The 17390-nt window shown below is 37.9% G+C and overlaps 1 protein-coding gene across 1 annotated transcript; it reads right to left on the bottom strand.

The window, feature by feature from the left end:
• Positions 1-259: 259 nt before the first annotated feature.
• On the bottom strand, positions 260-17374 carry mrrf (mitochondrial ribosome recycling factor). Its single transcript, XM_044144714.1, has 7 exons — positions 17287-17374; positions 14496-14675; positions 14205-14357; positions 9126-9244; positions 3172-3263; positions 1095-1254; positions 260-1013 (listed from the first exon to the last, which is right to left on the bottom strand). Exons 2-7 carry the CDS (start codon positions 14671-14673, stop codon positions 936-938), a joined length of 780 nt encoding a protein of 259 aa, XP_044000649.1. The 5' UTR covers positions 14674-14675; positions 17287-17374; the 3' UTR covers positions 260-935.
• Between the last annotated feature and the right edge of the window lie 16 nt (positions 17375-17390).

Below are 17390 nucleotides of genomic sequence, written 5' to 3'. Positions count from 1 at the left end.
ATTGACTTGGTTTCAACAACTCCTGCAAACCAGCCATTCTCAGCTGCAAGTTTGAAAAGTGAAGCTATTTAAAGCAAAGGAGGCCAAGTGTAGAACATTAAAAGCCTCTTTTCCTAATGGTCGACCACGGTGCCAGCAGCCGGGGCCCCCAGAAGGTCCCTGCACAGGAAAAGTCCATTATCACTCCAGCTAATGGAGCAAGGGGCCGGCTTTAAACCAAAAAGTAAAGCAAATGAAAAGAAAACAAGAGAGAACAAGATGACGCACATGCTTCAAAGCAGTGTTTCTTTAATGGGGTCCATCAATAATGTGTCTTTCCTGACTTTATTGTGTTTAAAATAGAGTAGCCATGTTATCAATCCTAGACATGGACAGAAACTAAAGGCTCTTTTTTCCTCCCTCCTGATGTGCATTTATACCAGACTGAGAATCAATGCGAAACAAATGTTTGGCAACACGCTAATGGTATCTGCCGAAGTTTCGAGAACAAACTGCGTCTTACTCATGCCACCAAGGGTAAGACGCAGTTTACATTCGGATGGGTGCGCTTGCTTTGTATAAACAGACTGTGGCGAGGAGTTTGATTAGGAGGAGGCCCACAAATCTCATTAAAAGGCCATTCGTCCCCTGTTGGATGTTTGAAGATGGGGAGAGTAACAAGGAAGAGGAGGGAGGGGACAGGCAGTCTGTCGTCGTTGTTGCCATTTCCGTGCCAGTTTCTGTTTACGCCTTTATGCAGCTGGACGCAAATATCGCACAGCAATAATGGGCACCCAACAGTGTGGGCAAGAAGAAAAGATTCAGCAGACCAAAATGTGGATGATTCAGAAGCTAGGTCTCCATTATGATCCAGTCTCTGTTACCAACAGGTTGACATTCGCCTTATCGATGCTGAAATATGTAATTGGAGACTTATTGGTTTTCTTTTCCTACGGTCATCCTAAAAGTTCTTTGGTCTTGGCTGCAAGCTGTTTGTCGATTTCTGCAGCAATGTTGTCTGCCATCTGTTGAATCTATTAAAAAAAGAATATATAGCAAGTTAAAAGTGTTTTCTTTTACTCTCTTAGCTGTGAAGCGCGTTTTAGGGTATGTACCTGTTTTTCTACGAGTCGTATTGTGTCTTCAGAGTGACCCTCTTTTGCCTTTTTCACCTGGTTGGCAGAATTGGAGCGCACTCTCCTCAGAGAGTCTTTAGCCTTGTTGCTGAATTGTTTGGCCAACTTGGCAAGGTTTTCTCTGTGTTCCCGTGTCACTCTGCCGTTAAAAGGAAGGAAAACATTGACAAAAAAATAGTCTGATGACAAGGAGTCAAGTTGGATTAGGGAGATCTCTAAAACAGCTCAAGGGTTGCATAATTGCAGTAAATTCACAGCTCAATAAAAAATGAAAACAAGAGGTTTCTGCAGCTCCACATCAGTTTCAGATTTGTTGTGGATGAGCTTATGTGATTAGGACAGTCGATTAATCAGCAGCCTGAGAAAATGCGGGTGTGAGGGTTTTATGGACAATTGCATTGGACTGATCAGTGTGACTTCCTGTGTAATCAGGTTGATCTGATGCAGCTCTCTGTACACATATCACAGAGGTTACCTTACAGTTGGAAATAATCTTGGACACAAAATCCAAAATTTAGGTGTTTTTACTGATCACTGTGAGCTGCTCATATTATTCTGAGATCCCAAACTGTTTTGTTTTGTATTGTGCTAACCTGAGTGAAGTTCCCCTGACCCTCTTCAAATTAAATAAAACAGGTGTCAAAGATTTGTGCTATGTTTGTGCAACACAATTTTTTGTTGTGCTCCCATCAACCAGCCAGTCCAAAATGAAAATCAAACAATATTTGGTGTCAATCAAAAAAAAAAAAGTTATGGTCTTTAACAGGAAAACGAATTCCACACATGATCTCAAAGTTATGTAGTAACTAAATTTGTATATTTTTCGTCTGATATTTAGTTGTTATAAAACATTCAGATGAAAAAAATTGTAACTTTATCTTTGTGACGAATGTCTAACAAAGTAGCTAAAGATCAGATTTAAAACATGATCAAGAAACTAGTGTAGGGTCGTCGTAAAAAATACTTTTGCTGTTCTTTGCATCCTACATAGTTACAACTTTATCTGATTAAAGCGTGGCTGAGCTTAAAAAAAGATTGTGAATGTAAATGTGCAAAATGATATCCTCACTCAGGCAAATGGATATACTTAGTGCTTGTTAGCCTTAAACATAAACCTTGTAGTTCTGACTCACAGCTTTGAACTACAATCACTTCGAGGACATAAAGCTGAGTTGGAGAAAAAAAAAAAAAAATCCTCCCAACAAGTTTGCATCTACTTTGCATTTGTCAGTCAGAGAAGACCAGCTTCCCGTTACACTATGCTTTTCTTGCCCTTAATTGGCTTTTTCGTCTTGTTTTTGCTGCGGGAACAATTTGCAAACAATCCGAGTGCCGCGTCTATTTACTGCAAACAATGCGGCCTAATTAACGATTCCAGGGCCAATCAAGAAGCGCCTTTCTTTGGAAATGCAAATGGAGGCTTGGAGCGTGCCGAGACTGATTGCAGAGGGAAAAGCAGACCGACTCTTGTGTCCCTCCTCTGCCAGACTAACACCTGCTGCTCCACGTGCACACCACAACACATGCACATAAACACAGGAGGCATGCAGACTCACATGCACACTGTGTATATGCAAAAACCGTAGTCTTTACACACAGAGAGCGGCTTGTTGAGTGAGTGACGGATTGTTTTGTGTGAGGTTGTTTGATTTGGCAGGGAAAAAAATAGAAAGGGTGCGAGATATTTAGCAAAAGTAGAAATAGAGAGAGTGACCTGACAATCATGCCAACACACTCAGGCTCTCTTAAACTCCTTCTGAAAAGTCAATAAACCTGTCAGCTACAGCTAAGATTGTGGATTTATTTATTAATGAAGTGAAACAAAAACCGTGAGAAATTACGGGTGAGATTTGGCTGCGATATTTGCAAGCTGGATGATGTTTCATGGGAAGAACAGGCAGAAGTTTGCGTTAAAAACAAGAAGAAGGGAAAAAAAACAGAAAAACGATAGAGGAAAAACAAAAGTGAACAGAAGATGGAAAAGAAGGAAAAGTGTTAAAGCAGAGGAAAGGCTTTCTGGCCTCTGGCATATTTGTATGTCAGAAGGGGGACTCACTTGGGAACGGGCACCTTGATGATCGTCCCATCCACCTCTGGGTTTAAGTTCATGCTGCTCTCTCTCAGGGCACGGGTGGCCGCCGCTGTAGCCTGGGGCAGGAGGCAGAAACACACGCACACACACGCACACACACCCACACACACACACACAGAAATACAACTTCAGCACCGGTGTGAAAGGAAAAGCAGAGCCACGGATACAGGTAGTGACTGCGTTCCAGCTGGCAATCATTAGGGTAGTGTGTGTGTGTGTGCCAGGGGAATCCCGTGTAGCATGGAAGTGCCTTGGGCCACTGTCAGCGCCGGGTCTCATGGGACGGGACTGAGAGGTTGCAGTGGCACAGAGTTGACCTTTGACAACCTCACAGGAGAGTCTGCCTGCACTCGCGTTTGATACATGAACACTAACATGTGTTTCAGATCATTTGAATTCAATAAATGTTGTTCAGACGTAAAGATGATTAGTTGATCCAAATTTAAAAAACACAAATACCATAGATAGGTTTCATTTTAAAATCCTTCTCTAATCCCTTCCAAGCTGATTCCTTAGCAGATTCTCAATCAGATGTTACACAGGTTTTTATGGGTTATAATTACTGTTTAATGACATCAGGAAAGCATCCAATTACTATATAGTTCTTGAATATTATAATTGTGATACTGATTGCAATTGACCCATAACTTTCTCAATATTCTTCCTCTTTTCCATCATCCTAACACCCTTCCAACAAATTAAAACCTTGATTTCTAAGATCTTGATCAGGTACGCACATAAAAAACAGTAAAATTCCATCTGAGTGGCTAAATATATTACTGTCAACCATAGAATGCATGGCACTTAATATTACACCCAAATAGTTCTTTACAACTGTTAATATAATATATAGTGAAATTGCAATGCAACAGAAAGAAGGTCATGATATAATAAAACCTTTTCCAATGAATGAGCTTTAATTCAGTCTACAGAAATGTAGATTTCTTTATTTATAGTTTTATCTGGTTGCTTTTCCAAAGAAACAATGTTTTATTGTGAGAATGAATTCTATACACATAATTCATTCATATCAGATTTGATTTATTGAACACCTGTATGCACTAAATAATATATGAAGGCCAACTGATTTAATCAAATATCTCAATATTCAAAAAAGGTTTGCCTTAATTGTCTTAATAGATAAAAAAAAAATCTAATTTCTCATGCAACAAAACTTTAGCAACATTTACTATCCTTGATAATATAAACCCCATTAACTGGAAGAAATAAATAGCCAAATTAATTCTGAAATTACCTCAATTATTCCACAATAAAGTAGAAACATTAAGTATAAAGGTATTTGTACTACAAGGCTGCAAGATATAACATAGTTAAATCATTTTCCATTACTTATAACAGTCAAGGATGATCTCTCTTGCAGAAATAACACCCCCCATTTTCTTTTGGGAGCTACAGCTGCATTGAAATGATAGACTTCGGCTAAACCCATTGTAGACTTCTAATGGAAATGTGTGTAAAACGATTGTCTTCCTTATTTCCAATTTCTTCGATTGTCACACTTCAATGTTTCAGAACAATTAAACAATTAAATATTAGTCAAAGACAACACAAGTAAACACAAAAAGCAGTTTTTAAATGAAGGTGTGTTGTTAAGGGAGGAAACAAAAAAGCAAACCTACACGGCAATTTGTGAAAAACTGATTACCCCTAAACCTAATAATTGGTTGTTCCACCCTTAGCAGCAGCAACAACTGCAATCAAGCGTTTGTGACAACTATTAATGGGTCTTTTCCAACTGTAGAGGAATTTTGATCCACTTATTTTTGCAGAATTGTTGTAATTCGGCCACACTGGAGAGAAACGACCTTTTTAAGATCGTTCTACAGCATCTCAATAGGATTTAGGCTAGGCTGCTCCAAAGTCTTCATTCTGTTTAAATTTCTTTTTTTCAGCCAGAGGTGGACTTGCTGGTGTGTTTTGGACCACCGTCCAAACCAAAGTTTGTTTCAGCTTGACGTCCTGAACAGGTGGGTAGATATTCCCATTCTGGACGTTTTGGTCGACAGCAGAATTCATGCTTCCATTTATCACAGCAAGTCTTCCAGGTTCTGGAGCAGCAAAACAGCCCCCGATTATCACACTACCACCACCACTCTATTTTAATGTTGGAAGATGTTCTTTTTCTGAAATGCGGTGTTATTTTTACACCACATGTAATGAGACACACACCATCCAAAGAGTTCAACTTTTGTCTCATCAGTCCATAGAATGTCTTCCTAAAGTCTTGGGATCATCAAGACATGCTCTGAAAAAATTGTGATGAGCCTTAAACATTCTTTTTGTTCAGCAGTGTTTTTTGTCTTGGAGCTCTGCCATGCAGGCCCTTTTTGCCTTATCTTGTGATAGTGGAGGCATGACCTCTAACCTAGTTGTGGGGTCTTCTGTGCGCTCTTGAATGAGTTGTTCTTGCAGTGATTTTGGTCAGTCGGCGAATCCTGGGAAGCTTCATCGCTGTTCCATGTCTTCGCCATGTTTTGTTGATAACGGGTTACAATTTGGTTCACTGGAGTCCCTAAATTTAAAAAATGGCTGTCCAGACTGATAAATCTCATTTCCTTTCTCATTTGTTTCTGATTTTTTTTTTATCTCAGAATGATGTCTAGTTCTTGAGGATGTTTTGGTGTTCTTCATTTTGTGAGTCAGGTCCTATTTAAGTGATATCTTGATTTAGAACAGGTGAGGCAGTAATCAGTTCTGAGTGTAGCTAGAGATATAAACTCAGGTTCAACAGTTTTGCCAAGACAAATTTGCCAAAATTCTTCCAAAGTGCTAAAAAAAAAAGGACAAATTTACAATTAATGCAAATGTTTGTTTGTTATTGTGGCCACAGAGAATTTGTCACATCTTGAAGTGTGACAAAAATTGAAAAAGCAGAAGTGACTTTTCATGGCTCTATAATTGTTGGTGTTCATGTTGAAAATATAATCATCCATCCATCCACCCATTTTCTGTTCACCCTTGTCCCTAATTGGGTCGGGAAGGTTGCTGGTTCCTATCTCCAGCTACGTTCCGGGCGAAAGGCGGGGTACGCCCTGGACAGGTCGCCAGTCTGTCACAGGAAAATCTAATCGGTTATATTAAATGTATAGTAAAGAAAACATAGCAAAAGTTGTTTTTTTTTATAGCAGTAATCTTTTTTGCACTACAACAAATTACTGTTACAGAAACCCCCAACACCACTAAAAACGTATCTACTATTATGGATTTTCTTTAACTGGTACCAAAAAATCTAAGCTTGACATACACCAACAGGAGAATATAAAGTATCACCAATATCCAACACAATCCTTCACTCTCTAGATTACCGAACTACACTGGAGAGCTACAGTAATGGTATATATGCACAAGAGGAAGGAAGGTAATTTTTCAGCTGCATAATAATTCCCTTAACTGACCTTTTGAAAGTATGCAAAAGTGTGATACAAAGAAATTTAAGCCATTCAATTTCCTCCTGTCCACCCCACCACCTTCTATTCCACTCTTTTCTTTGACGGCTCCTTCAGGACTTTTCCCACTGGGGGCAAAGAAATGGCAGCAAGATTAAAGGAATTTATTTGTGAGTATTAAAAAAATTCATGAGGTTTCTTTTCCTTTGTTAAAGTCATCCGGAAAGCAGGCCTCCAGTTGCTTTCTGAGAGCAGGGTGATAGATTTATCCCATACCTATGTTTGATTGTTCTCAGTATCAAATTCATCACAGTTTCCTCTCTCAGATGAGCGAGAGTTCAATTCCTCTGAAAAATAAAAAAAAAGTGCTGGGCAGGTTCTGGTTAATGTGTTGGAGAGGAAGAGAAATTACAGTGAAGTTTCGCATCAAACGCTCCCAGCCCAGTTCAAAGAAAGCAGGCGAGCAGAGAGGAATGTGACCAAGAGGCTGCGTGTACCTTTAAAAGGGACAATATTAGGATGCCTATACATGGCATACATGCCCACACACAGTGAACTGCTCCCACATTTACATATGTTAGCTGCGCTGTCCACTTTCCAGAGTGTTCTTAATGAATGAATAAAAACAATGCCAGAGACTCTGCAGTGGCAGGTAATGGATAGGTGTCATTATAAGCCTATTAGGTCTTGGGACTAAAGACTCACCTCTGTGCAGGACATGGATAACACTGGTCCTGACAGGGCGGCATGGGACAGAGAGAGTGTCTGTCTGAGCATGTGTGGTCTGTGGTTAATAAGAGATGAAAATAAATCGATCAACAAATAAATAAATAAACAAACACTCTCTGGGGAAATATTTAACCTGATTCAGCTTCAGAACTGGATCTTAGATTGAAGTTTTGATAAAAACTTTGATGTTTTTATGTTGTTGGTCCACCGGGAAACAAAGCCAGATAAGTTTTTTGATTTTCGTTTGCATGTTTATATTTGTGATGGTAGGACACGAAATACGCCTTTTCCCTGGTATCAGATGGGAAAAATGAATTGGCATGTGTAAAATGTTTAATGGTGCCTTCAGGATACTAATGTTTGTTTTTGTCTTGTCACCATATCCGTACTCTTGCTTTATTTAAATGTTATGCTCTCTTGTTTTTCTCATTTTGAACCGCAGTTAACCGAAAGTGGTCTTGGTGTTACCCTAGGGCAGTGGTTCCCAAAGATTTTCTGGACCCCCTTAAGGATTACAATAAAATACCCCGCCCAAAAAAATAAATAAATAAATACTGTGCACAGACATCGTATAACCAGACATAAACCTATACACATATTTTGTTTTTAAACTCCACTGAAGTTTATTTCACACTTCAGGTTGCAACAAAACACAGTACAAACCATCTTGCAGTGTAACTTTTGTGTAACAAAAGTGTTACACAAAAGCGAAATACTTTTGTGTAACTATTTGTTTTTGTCATTCATCCATACCGCTTCCCGCGCCCCCCCTTGCAATGGCACACACTTTGGGAACCACTGCCCCAGGGAAACAGGAAGTCATTGACTACTAAGTAAATATTCCTAGACGTTGCAAAGTATAAATAAAAACATTCAAATTACAGTAACTTCATATTAATTTAAAGATATTATATCATAAGGTGATAAGTTTCCCTACTGAATAAATTAACTGATATACTTTTTATACACCATAGGGTAAGATTATAGCACTGCATCAAAAGTTGAATTTAGTTCAAGGCTTCTTACACAAATGGCATTGCAGCGACATTACCAGAAATGTTTTACCACTAGGATTCTACTATTCTACATCTTAATTATGTGATGAAAACAACATGATTTCAGCAATAAAGCATCTCGACATTTCTACCAAGTATTTTCTTTTGCATCATGTTGTAAAATTATACATCAAAATAAAACAGAACTTGATCAGGAAGCTGAGCAGACACAAAAAACATTGTGAAATCCACCTCTTACATACATGATTTAATAACGTTGGGTCAAATGCAAATTCTAGCATCAAAGAGTCTGGATGCCTCTGACCTCTCAAACAAAATCTACTAAGAAATTGAGCGATTTAAAAGAAAAAAAGAAAAATAATCAATTTCTTCCTTACGCAGGAGTAAAATGAGGTCATTTCCTATCTGGGACGACTCACACACAGACATAAGTACACTACAGTGCACACATACCCTTCTTTGCTATCTTTCACCTTCAGAACAAAGGGGTCCTTGAGTGATCAATCAATTAGCATCTGAGACTCGGGGCCCAGAGAGAGGCTGGTCAGGTTTCATTTACACACAGAGTGATGTGGGGTTCCAGTTCTGGTCTGGCTCACTTTTCCTTCACTGAAGACCATCTATCTGTCTCTGCTTTGGCTTATTTTTACAAAGCTTATTTATTCAGCGCTTGTCCGGAATGAGACAAACAGATACAGGTAGGAAGAAACTGCACTGACGTCTATGTGTGTGTGTGCGCGTGTATTTGTGTGTGTGATCGTCTTACTTCAGGGAAGCTGCTCATGTTGACCATAATGACTTGAGGGGACTTCATGGAGATCTGACCCAGCTGGTTCAGAGGAAACTTCCCATCTTGAGTCGTCACCACAATGTGATCCAGAGCCCCTAAATAAATACAAACCAGGGGAGGTGTTTCATTTCTTTATTTATCTGCCTCCATGTTGCACTGGTTGCAGCGACGAACACGATATGCACTCTTACACTGCGGCAACTGCATTTCTTCAATATTTGGCAGAATTTTCACACAAAGGACTCTCTTTTAACATTGTTACAGTCAGTGAAAAAAAGACTTAGCAAATTTGTGAAGTATTTAAACTCGTATGTTTTGCGTTATATACTGAGATCAAGTTCTCCTGTTGTTATTGGGCCTCTAATCAATGTGGTGACATGTTCTGGCTTGATGTGACTGCGTTTATGTAGATTTGGAATAAATGAAAACAGAATTAATCATCCAGTTGCTCAGTCTAACAAACAGAAAGAAAAGAATCTACAGCAGAAGCCACAAATAACACATCCAAAAATTAAGTCTACTGTCAAGCTGTTAAAAATTTCCACAATCTTTTGTCTCCCGTTAACAGTTACCAGCAACAGAAACAAATGTTTTACCAACACAAGCTGACTTCTGCTCCACCCACTTCTCATCCCTTTTTTTTTTTTTTTGCTTCCTTGCTCCATCCATCCTTCCCCCTCCTCCATCTGGCTAACCTCAGACGTAGTTGTTTCCTTCTCCTCCACCTCTGCCTTACATCATCTCCTCCCTTCTTTTACCCCAGGGGGGTGTGCTGGTGCTGTGAGTGGAGAAGTGGGGTGAAGGGGAGGTGAGCCAGTGGTGTAATTTTCTCTATAGGAACAATTTATCTTTTGATTTCAAAGACAGAAAAAGAGACGCACTAATCAGAGAGTCAATATGAATGAGTATTAAAAATAATAGATGTGATCAAATGTATATCGTATGAATAACACATTTATATAACATCTTAGTTTGATTTTTAATGTCAGTTTAATCAGATGTAGGGTAAACACTAATTTTTTTACCTGAATTTACTCATATTTACAAGTGTTTGGAGATAGTATTTTTTAGTATTGGGGTTCTGATAAGACAATATGAGCAATCAGTATCTTACCTGTGCAAATCACTCTCTTAGAGGATTAATTGGCATGAAACAGATTTTAATTTGTCAGAGTGGGGTAAAGCAAAAGGTGATTTCTATCTTCCAGTTGAAAAAATCTGTTTTATCTTGAAGAACATTCAGTCATCCAAGTATGGGTATTTACAGTTACTTTAATAAATGAAATTCCATGTATGCTCATGACAATTCAGTAGCCTTGAAGTGAAGTAAAATAGCATACTGCAATTAATAAGTAATACTAGTTGACATATTTTGTTCCAACATGAGTTAATGATGGACTCTCATGTTTCTAAACATCTGACTTTAAGCATACAACTAAAACAAATAACATTCTCTTTCACCTGACTGTTTTCTGACAGTTCCTATATTGCTAGGCTAACATGCATGTTTTCATATGATTTATTGATAATTTGGCTTGTAACATGTATGCAGTACAATATAAACGCCTATCTGAATAGTCTTCAATCACAAGCCACCTGAAAAGTTTGCCACCTTTGTCTTTTTCTTTTAAATATCTCCCACACTTTTGAGATAATCTACTTTTTTTGTATTTGGCTGCACCATAAAAGTAATTTAAAAAGGCATTTAAAAGGCCTTTAAATGTTAAGTTAATGTTTACAATCTTTTTCATGTAAGCACATGTGTACAAAACTTTTAATATTTGTGTATGCTTAAATTGAAGCTTTGTTTTTAAAAAATGTAAGAACAGGTCTTAGCAAGAACTACAGTCAGAAGCAAATGTCATTTCGTCATACTTTGCTCCCAAGCAGCCCTTTTTAAAATAATCTTATAAAATGGTTTCCATTAATACATTGCAGGCTTTCTGAAGATCTTTCAATGTTTTCCTTCAATACTGAGATGGATTTTCTTTTTTCAAAAAAATTTTTTTAGATAAATGTTTATCTTGCTGCTCAAATATGATCTATGAATTATTCAGACATTACAAAGTAATGAAAGAACGCTTTGGCTTTACATAAGGAACAACTCAGCTTGACTATTTTTCTTTTAAACTTGGAACCAAACAAAACTTTGCAAATACCATCCAGAATAAAAGCAGACATGGACAACAGTGTTTCAAATAAAAGAAAATGAAAAAGAATGAATGAATGAATGAATGAATATTAGCTTTAGAGGTGATCAAATTTTGACTTGTAGAGAGATAAAACCTCATTACTCAGTTTCCAGTCTTGCTGACTCCTGCAACAACAATGCGTTTAGGATTTAGTCCCCAAACGAATGGCCTATACACTCTGTTTACATAAAAACAAATTTAGTTTCCAAGCGGTAAAACCCATACTTAATCAGCACAATATGGTGGACAAGCCACTGATCTCCCCACGCTCAATGCATCTATCTGTGTGATTTCCTGTTACAACATCTGATGCACAAACACATACATACAAGTACGGATTCATAGCAACACGCAGCAAAAGATACAATGCTATCCACACAGTCTCCCACTGGTAGCTTTAATAAGACCCAGATGACAAACCCACATACAGTTGCATGAAACAAAACTGACGTCATTCAATTCCTCATCTCTCCTGTCAGATCCAAGTCATGTTGCCTCCCTGGATTATTGTGCAGCTGGATAGAGGAGGGAGGGATGGACAATCAGAGGAAAGCAGTGAGACACACCGGTGGAGGGAGAGGACAGAAAGGATGACAAAGCAAAGGGATTAATCTAAAATAGATGAATAAAACAACAGAGACAGTAAAGAGAGGAATGGGAAAAGCTCACTGGTAGAGGTTTAGGAGTGAGACTGTGTGAAATATTTCTGACAAGTGTAGACGTGTTTCTTAAACAACTTCTACATAAGCAGCTAATACAGGGGTCTCAAACTCCAGTCCTCAAGGGCCACTGTCCTGCAGTTTTTAGATGTGCCACAGGTACAAAACACTGAAGTGAAATGGCTTAATTACCTCCTCCTTGTGTAGAACAGTTCTCCAGAGCCTTAATGACCTAATTGTTTTATTCAGGTGTGGTGCAGCAGAGGCACATCTAAAAGTTGCAGGACACCGGTCCTAGACGACTGGAGTTTGACACCCCTGCTTTACAAGAAGCCAGTTTACATGACAACTACAATTAAATTTATCAGGGGGTTATTTAAAATCTTTGTTTGACTCCATAGATCAAAATTATAATAAATATATTACTTTTTACACTTCTCTGTCTTAAATAGAATACATTAGATCAAGTTAAACAACTTATTTAAATGTCTTTTGTAAATGTAGTGATACTGTGGTATTTCTCCTCAGGATTATTATACTGTGCAGTTCATATAAAGGTCCTTGTAATAATCTATTGCAATGAATGAAAAGAAGATTTCAACACAGGAGATTCACTCTAAACAACCAACTTATAAATTAGGGGAGAAAAATGCATAAGGAAAGCTTGGAGACCGATCATACAAATCAAGGCTCAATTTATACTGTAGCTCCACAAGCTAAATTATCCAACATGTTATACAGTTATGCAGTCATACAGTTATAAATAAAAGTAACTTGAAACCAATCATTTCCAGCAAATCCTCTTTACTTTTAACTATCCAAAACCTTTTATAAATCACCCTGGTTTAAACAGTTGAGGTTTTACATGTCTGAATTGCAGACACTGTTTTTTCTAACAGGCTCTCTGCAAACATCTACCTGATGCAGATGTTGTATCAGGTAAATCTACCGGTTTACCTGATGCAAACAACAGGTAAACTGGACAAAATTTCTTCCCAAATAACGTTAAAAAAATCTGCCTGCTAAGTTTCAACAGTACGCTTTCGCTGAGGCTTTGTTTTCTTCTTCTTAGTTTCTACTAGCATGATGTTTTCATTTCCTGTCTTAATGCTATGCATTAGACTGTTGACCTCACTCTAAAGACTTAAAATGTCATATTAACACATTAAAATGTACTTGATCCAAGTTTACACTAAGCTTCTATTATTTGAAGTCATTACATACATGGGCAAAAACAAATATGTGCGTAATACCAGGATTTGATACAATCAAATTGTCATGTAGGCTTTTGTTTAATATACAGCTTATTGTTTGGTCTTTGTGCAAAACATAGTGAAAGTTTCTTTGGCAGGGTTTGGAATCCCTGATGTAAAACACAACCAAGAAGGAAGTAATTTTCAGTTTCTGTTGCAGTATCCTTCTATGGCAGCTTCTATTACACGCTCCACTCCCCCTATTTGTTAGAACCCAGAAACAAAGGGTCACGGCCCGGATGTAGTTTGGGAAACAAAGGTCAAAGCCAGGTCAAACTCATGTCACACATGGATCTCCTCATATTAAGCCCTGTGGGACTTTGTGAGGAAGATGGAAACAGTTTTTGCTTTCTAACTGAAAGCAAAAACGAACAATAGGGTCCAATGAATCTACAACATTACGCAAAAACAGAATAGATTAGAACAGAGTCACTGTTATTGTTCTTAATGTTATGCTGATTGGTATAAACCTAATTTTGAGAAGGAAGTATGTTTTATGTAAAAATAAGATTCAGAGTGATTTGTCTTGTAGATGTACAGAATGACTTTTAACAAAACTTATTCTATTTTACAGTTTATGTGTAAACCCTAAGTAAGTTCAAGTGTGGACTCAGTGGTAACTTTTGCTTTCAGAGGAGTTTCTGAGTGTATGATCATGTCTATTTGTGACATATTACATAAACTTTAATACCAACAACCTTTTTAAAGTTTAATCTAATAAAATAAACTGCTTGATTTAAGAATGTTTTATCTTAAGAAGAAAACACTTGAAAACTAAAACATGAGCTTAAAAAACATAAAAGAAAGTCATTGTTACATGTTGAAATTGGCTTTGCGTGAAGAAATTATGCTTTATCTCATTTTAAGCTGTTTTCTCTTGCGCCTGGAGAAAAATGATAATGAAGCAAACAGGAGACGTGTGAGGAAGTCCAAGAGACACAAGCCAACTACCTGGCGAGGTTCGGATGCTGAGGTTACGTGTGAACTCATCTCGGAGTGCACTGAGGACTGCGGCCATGTCGTCCTTCACTTCATCCAGACTGATGATGTCTTCCACCAAAGACGAATTAATATTCACCTTAGCTGACTGGCCCTTTGCCTTGGCTTAGAGGAAGAAAAAGGAGAAAATGAGACTCAAATATAAAGACAAATAGTATCTAATCAACAAACTTCTATCTGAGCCAAAGGAAGAGAAGATGTTCCACAAATCTGAGCTTCAGTGTCACGACTCTCTTCTCTGACCTTTTGCTTTCTTGGTGGCGTAGAGCCTGATGCATGCAGGACCAGGGTGGAGGGAGGTACCAGGACAAATCGGTGGTCTGAAACCGACCCAAGAGGTGACTGTGAGTGGAGACCTGGCAGGCCGTACCAGGGACTGACACAGAAAGGGTCGCAGCAGGTTCAAGCGATTCAAAGCCATGACTGAAAACAAGCCAAAAATGAAATGTTTTGATAAAAAGACATAAATGTGATGCACAGATTTCAAAAGTCATGTATAATTTTAAACCATTTGACAGCTGCAATGAACATATTTATTAAAATGAGGTAATAGCTCATGTTAGCCAGCAGGAGGTAGGCCAACGTCTTCTTCCTACTACCAACAGCATAAAGGGTGCTTCCTCTAGTGTAGAAATATATAACTTGATGCAATATTAAGCACAGCTATGGAGAGTATTAGTATAAATAGGGGTCTTTTTTGAATTACTTCAAGTGAGGCACGAAACTGACTAAGATTAAAATTCTATTGATAAAATGTTTTACCTAGCAACAGGTGATGTGTACTAAACCTTCATACACAGCAAAATATGACTCCAGCTATATGCATAATTTATTCTATGGTAATCAAAAAAAAAAAAATCTGATTAAGAAACACAACAATTCGACTCCAGGCTCGCCTTTTCTATAGATGAATTAAAGCCCACCTTCCAGCTTGCCTCTTGACTGTGAACTCTGTCACTGACCCTCTTTCTCCACATGCAAACAAAGACCATCTCTGCAATATTTAAGCCCACAAAGAAACAAGCACGGAGTAAAGCCTGTCTTTCAAAGTCAGTGAATGTACAGGGCTTGTAATATGCTAGTCCCTGCCTGGCATCTTCTTTTGTCTGGGGAGAATTCACAGCTTTTATCTCTGAAAAGGAAAATACCATCAGTTCTGCACTGAAGTAGTTCAGCCAAAGAGAACTTTACTCAGCTGATACTGCAGTATATTTCACCTACATACTCTGCCAAACAAAATAAATAAATAACATAACAGTAAATAACTGAAAGTCAAATATTACAAAGAAAATCATGTCCTGTATAATAATTCAGTTCTTTTTCAATTGAAGCCGAGTGTGCAGATTAAAATGTGTAGAGTTCTCCATAAGCATTTCATTTTTGTGAAATTTATGTGTGCTTTCACATCATAAAATTCTAAAAAATCACAGCAAAAGTATTTTTTTCTTATTATTACAAAATCTCAGATACAATCCCGATGTTTCCTCAGTTTCTAGTCTTTGCTGTCAATTCAAGAAACTTTCCATTTAGGCTATACTTTGGACCACCAATCCTGAAATAAATCTGCAACAGGCAGCTGAAACGGGGGGTGGGGGGGCCCGAACAAGCTGAACTGGGAGAGCTGACGGGTAGAGATGTGGGAAGGTGACAGATCTCTTTACAAAATAAGTCAAGCGAACAGAGTGAAGCCCAGGTGTTCAATGGGATACTGTAGTCTGGTATCCTGCAGGTTTCACAACCAGCTGCAGCCACACCCCTGTTTCTTCATCCAGCAGCAGGGAGCCAGCTGGTCAGCCCACATGCCCTCAATGTTTGCTTTAGAAAGGAACACTGAAGAGTATCTGATAATGTTCTGCACCATTCTACCTCCTAAAACACATTTTCCACTGGGAGGGGAAAAAAGAAGTCAAAAAAGTACCAGAGGAGAGTTTTGATAAAAGGGACATCCTGTTATTCCCTCCTCCCCACCGGAAGTCCAAAATATAGGCACGGATTTATTTATTTATTTTTCCAAATAACAAAACCAATCAGAATTTTGACTTTTTTTTTTTTTTTTTACATTTAGAAATAACTTAAACTTAAGAACACTCTTGAATCTTACGAAGTCTAATCTGTATTTTTAAGTATTAAAAATATAGATTAAAAATCTCTTTTTAATCTGATTTGCCATTGTATAGCTTCTTTTATTGATTAGCTTTTTATAAGGAGGACAATATTTACAAAATCAGTGCTCCAGGCTCCATTGATACTACAACACTGTAACCCTGTAGGCAAAAAACCGAAAGGAATGGAAAGTTAAAAATGTACAATGAATAAAGACATAGATATTTCCAGTCAAAATAAACAAATAAAAACAGCTGCAGACATGTACGGAATTGGTTGTCATTTATTTAGATTGATACAAGCAGGATGGCTAGTGCCTATCTCCAGTCCATCACAGGACAAGCAACCATGTACATGTACATACACAAACACACGTACACCTATTACTGCAATTTTGTAATAACCAGTTAACCCAACTCATGTTTTGGACTTGGGGAAGAATCCAGTGTTATGTATTGAGTTTAAAAAAATATTTTCAGATGCAAATAGGTCTTAAAAACAACCGGCCAAGTGCTTAATACCACTCACCATGCAGCAGACCAATTATCCCTCTGCTTGAGTGGTTCTACTTCAACATTATGTATATGCACAAGATGAGGTGAGCAAAACAAATCCTTGTGGTGAACCAGTGGATGGCAAGGCTTTTGTACAATTAATTATTAGTCCAGAAAAAGCAACCAGGTCGTAAGCTTTATAGACTTGAGTAATAAGCACACCGAAAAATGTAGACCCATTAAATAATATTCTTCATACATGTTGTATTTTTATGAATTTTTAACTAAAGCCTTGTGAAGGTCGGGGTAATGAGAATAAACATATCAACATAAATATAGCAACATGACTAAGTTCTCCAACAAATATCTAGTGTTAACTGCGGCAACAAAAAAAAGGCAACACAGCTTTAAATTACACAAAAGTCTTCCTTACTTACCTATTCGGGGTCAGTCTTTACAGGAGAAGCATGTCAGCTAAAGAGAGAAGCGCCACAGTTGACAAGTTCGTCATCAACAAGAGGCGCTATCACAGATAAGTGTG

Source organism: Gambusia affinis, linkage group LG17 (assembly GCF_019740435.1).
Source record: "Gambusia affinis linkage group LG17, SWU_Gaff_1.0, whole genome shotgun sequence".
Classification (NCBI taxonomy): Eukaryota; Metazoa; Chordata; class Actinopteri; order Cyprinodontiformes; family Poeciliidae; genus Gambusia; species Gambusia affinis.
Note: the sequence above shows the minus strand (reverse complement) of the source record. Positions and strands in the feature narration are given on the sequence as shown.

Excerpts from the sequence above, each read along its gene's own strand:
- mrrf (XM_044144714.1), bottom strand. The coding sequence starts at position 14,673 with ATGGCTTTGAATCGCTTGAACCTGCTGCGACCCTTTCTGTGTCAGTCC. Across the intron at positions 14,358-14,495 it reads CGCCACCAAGAAAGCAAAAG|CCAAGGCAAAGGGCCAGTCA; the intron begins GTCAGAGAAGAG and ends TCTTCCTCTAAG. Across the intron at positions 1,014-1,094 it reads TACGACTCGTAGAAAAACAG|ATTCAACAGATGGCAGACAA; the intron begins GTACATACCCTA and ends TTTTTTTAATAG.